Here is a 4,463-nt window from a genome sequence, read left to right as displayed (position 1 = left end):
TTATACCAGGTTCCTTAATAGATATGAGAAAGTTTTGTGAGATGGTGTGAAAATCTTATTTTGGACTGTGGTAGCTACTGCTAATACCCCCGTTTCCAAGGCCTGTTATCCTCCTATAGCAACAAATGTGATTGCATTGACTTGATTTGTTCCTGATAAATCCATGGAGGCTATTGTCACCTTCTGGTATTCTAGCTGCTTACAAACAAGATTACAGCATTATGTATTTTAATAGGCACAATATATAAATGAAGGCTTTAAAAAATTGAAACATCATTAATTTTGAAAATTTAATATTAACACAGCAGTTTACCTAAGGGACCATGTTATGTGTCACAACTTCTGTACTTTTACAATTCCTACACAAATCTGCACACAGTGAGCCTTGCTGAAGTGCTCAGGGTCCCCTTTTCCTCCTCTGATTGCAAACACTACCAAGAAATGATGGCAATACCTCCAGTGGGTGTGGGAATGAGCAAACTGCTCCTGGCTGTGCCACTGCTCCCGACGATGGACTGAGGAGCACCTCAAGGCCCTGTATTAGCTGGGACTGAGGCTGGAGATGGAATGGCTCCAAATCCACATTTGTCTTGATGACATTCACCCAAAGTTCATCAGTTTTGGCTGACTTCTCAGTTACTGCTGTTTTCCTAAGTTGCTAGATATGTGGAAAATAAATCTCCCTTTAAAACACAAACACCTAAGGCAGAGTAATGTTAAACAGAGCTGCTGGTTGACATTTCCTAGTTATTGCCCCTGTTTCTCATGCCATGGCACCCTCTAGAACCTGCCAGACTCTGGCCATCTCTGGGGATGCCTCTGAGTCAGAGGCAGAACTGGAGTTAATGGAATGTTCCATGGCTCCAAGTGTCCACTGTAAACACCCACCCACCCCCGGCTCCTTGGCAGTCAAGGGCTTCTCTGGGTGGGCTTTTTGGGATCCAAGTCACAATCTGGATCTTTATGCAGGACTGACTTCAACTTCACCTGCCTGAACCTTTCTTCACTTGTCCCTTTGCTTCAGCTACAGGAGCTTTGTGCTGTCTGGATCCATTTGAAGAGAGGGAGAAAGCAATCTTGTCTTTTCTTTCATATGGCACAAAGGAAAATATACTTTAGAATTAATATCTGCATGCACAAAGGATGTGAGTTGTTCACCAAACAGATTGCACACAATGGTTTTCAATTTTTACTGACTGCTACTTGCATAATTGTGACAGTTCCTGAAATGAGTGACACCTCTATTGTAAAAGTGGTGTCAGACAGAACTCTCCCTCACTATATCCACAGAACAGTATTATGTCAGACCACATTGTACTCTCTGCTTAATACTGTTTAATTGTAGCAATCTGGGTTTTTTACTAGTTTATTGTGAATAAGCTTTTATTATTTTCATCTTGAAAATTCTCTCAGACTTTTCTGTAGTTTCTGAGGATTTTAGTTTCTATTCTGCAACTGAGGGAGCACATCAGTGCAGTACAGGACAGAAGTACTTCCAGATTAGTGGTAAAGAATGGGAAGGAAACATAAAGTATGGGATAATTGGTGTCTTTTTGCTTTGTCCTACAAACAGCAGATCTTGTTTCTCCTGTTCTGCATGCAGTGAAACACCAGCTTTGTGCTGTATTGGCAGGACAATGCTGGGTAAAACACCTCTTTGTGGATTTGTAGCTCAATGCCTTGAATCAGCAGCCCTTCAGGAGGGCTCTGTATTCTGGGCCTGCTGCAGCATCTCCTTGGCTGGACACACCAAAAATGTGCACACAAAGAAATACACTTTATTGTAAGTCAGGAACAAGTGCTCACTCCAAGTTTTTATTGAAATTGAACACAGTATTCAAGCATAGTTCTGTTTGAGAATCTAGATAGCTAATTTCTGGTTTTACAGTGTGCCTCAGTTAACCCTTCTGGTGTACATTCCCAGGAACATGGAAGTGAGCAGGCAGCTCGTCTCTCAGCCAACCACCACCGTGTCATCCCCAATGAACTGGTACGTTGGGACCTCGAGGTTTAAGGGAGCAGGGCCTTTCCTGATCCTGCCAGAGGCGTCATAGTGCGAGCCGTGGCAGGGGCAGTAGTAGCCGCCGAAATCCCCGGAGTTGGCGATGGGGACGCAGCCCAGGTGCGTGCACACCCCCACCAGGATCACCCACTCGGGCTTCTTCACTCTGTCTAGGTCGTGCTGCGGATCCCTCAGCTGAGACAGATCGACGCCAGCCTCCTGACTGATTTCTGCCTGGGTTCTGTGACGCACAAAAAGGGGCTTCCCTCTCCACTTGAAAGCCATGTTCTTGCCTTCTGGAATGTCAGACAGCTTGATCTCAATCTTTGACAAGGCCAGCACGTCAGCAGAGGCACTCAGGCTGGAAATGAACTGGGTGACAACATTCTTGGCAATGTAGGCAGTTGTTACACCTGTGGCTGCAGTCATCAGGTAGGAGAAGCCTTTCCTGGAATCGCTGCTGCCCTGGGAAGAGGCGTTGGCATCCTGCACGTCCTGGCGGCGGTAGGCCGAGAAGTCGGGGACGGCGACATCGTTGTGGACAAAGCGCACGCCGGCGGGGGCTGCACGGGAAAGGACAGCAGGTGACACCCCTTGCAGGTAAAACACACTGTCATGCATTTGAAATTATGCTTAATGGCATTTTTGGAATAATGGGTAAAAGTTACTCCAAAGTCTGGGTAGGAGTCCATTAGTTAAGCGTTTTCATTTTAAGTTGTATGAAAATGGTTTTCAGAGGGAATTTTTGGTACACCAACAGGTGATCTGTGAAACTGGTTTCCCTATTCTTTGAAAAAGAAACCTGATCAGGGTGCAGAAAATCTGTGAGAAGTTCCAGGCTTCTGGGGAAAAAACCTGTTTTTTCAGTAATTTAAAGAAAAAAACAAAACTCCAGTAGGATACCATGACTAGCTCAGAAAAGACAGACCTGTTTTCCATTCAAATGTTTCCTTGTAAAGAGCTGCTAAGAAGAAACCTGATGTAGTGAAGTTTGCACATCTGCAATGTAACACTTTTGTGGGTTTTTTTTTGTCTGAAGTAACTTCCATGCCTGTAATAATATTAAATGTGTGGTTAAGCATTTTTAAAATTAAAATTATCAGGCATCCTCTTTAATATTAAATTTTTGTCCTAGCTAAAAGCCACAGTAAATAATTTTAAACCTCCAGACCCCAGGCTCACTTTTTAAAAGATTTAGGGATAAACAACTATCCAATTTCAAGTGGGATTCCCGCATCAAACCTGTGTGCTCAAGTAACAGGATATAAGGGATAACTAAAAGGCCTCCAATCAGTTTCTCCAGCAAAAGAAAGCTGCTTCCTCCACTGAAAATCTATAAGCCAAAGAAAAGAACATGGCAAGCATAGAACACATAACTTGCCAAGTTATTAAAAGTATTATTTAGTCTTTAGATTTTTTAGCAGTTGGCACAAAGTTAACAGATGTCTCAAAGTACTTAAGCCCTCAGGGATTTATATGCAGTACAATGAGGATAATAACTACATTAATTTACAAGTAACTCAGCAATGAGAAGGTAATTGCAAGGATTTTAACTGCAAAGAAATTAAACTGAAAATCGAAATTCTGAGATAGTACTCCATACTAAGTTATTTCAGTATAAGACTTAAAGCATTTAGTAACGTGTAATATGACTAACTTCTAAAATTTTTGCTACACTCAGTGAAAAGCATGTTTGACGTTAATTGAAATGTAGAGCACAGCTAAATGTCAGCTATGCCAGTTCCAGACTTGTAGAATTTTCACCTGAACGAACTCTTTACAGCTGAGGGTCAGGTGAAGTACACAGCTCTAATTGCTCCAGAGCATCTTCAGCACGGCACTGCCCTCCCAAATTAAACGTGGGCACTCTGCAGCAGCTCGTTCCATCGGTGCCAGCTGCAGAGCTGGCCACAGCTCGGCAGGGACAGCCACAGCCCCTGGGCCAGAGTCGGGTTCCGGAGTGACCTCGGGGCCACTCCCTGGCTGATGCTTTCCCGACCTGGGTAAAACACTCGGTGTGCTCCCGCTGCACCCCTCTTGTTCTCGCGCCCGCGGTTAAAAACCTTCCCCAATGACAGCATTTAGCTGCGTTTCCTCAGCGGTAAAACAAAAACCACCTGAGCCGTTTCCCTCACCGGAGGTACCCCGAACACAACGCTGTGCTGCGGGCTGGCCCTGCTCGGGCAGAGGACGCACTGTGTCCCTGCAGCCTGCCCCTTTCTGGGAGCCACTGAAAGGGAGCTGGCATTCAGGTGCCCTTGACAACCTCCGTAGCTGTAAATGCGTGCCAATTACAGCGGTGACAACAGAACCGGCACTACAAACCCCAGCCGGCCCAAGCCCCGCAGCCCGCCCGCCTCTCTCCTCCTTCCCGGCTCTGCTCCCCCGCCCGCCGGCCGGACCCGGCTCTCCCCCGGGCCGGGCCGGGCCGGGCGGTGCCCGGGAGCGCCGGCAGGGCCCC

The 4,463-nt window shown here is 45.9% G+C and overlaps 1 protein-coding gene across 1 annotated transcript in view; it reads right to left on the bottom strand.

Moving 5' to 3' along the window:
- Nucleotides 1-1,795: 1,795 nt before the first annotated feature.
- The window catches only part of LOC121334008 (cytochrome b-c1 complex subunit Rieske, mitochondrial), a 3,025-nt gene continuing 357 nt past the window's right edge, over nucleotides 1,796-4,463 (bottom strand). Inside the window, exon 2 of the mRNA XM_041400865.1 lies at nucleotides 1,796-2,565. Within this exon, the coding sequence (XP_041256799.1) occupies nucleotides 1,955-2,565 (611 nt within the window). The 3' untranslated portion in view covers nucleotides 1,796-1,954. The remainder of the gene's footprint in view (nucleotides 2,566-4,463) is intronic.

This window comes from Onychostruthus taczanowskii, unplaced genomic scaffold (assembly GCF_017590055.1).
Source record: "Onychostruthus taczanowskii isolate IOZ18803 unplaced genomic scaffold, ASM1759005v1 scaffold18, whole genome shotgun sequence".
NCBI classification, from domain to species: Eukaryota; Metazoa; Chordata; class Aves; order Passeriformes; family Passeridae; genus Onychostruthus; species Onychostruthus taczanowskii.
This window is presented reverse-complemented; position numbering and strand designations above follow the sequence as displayed.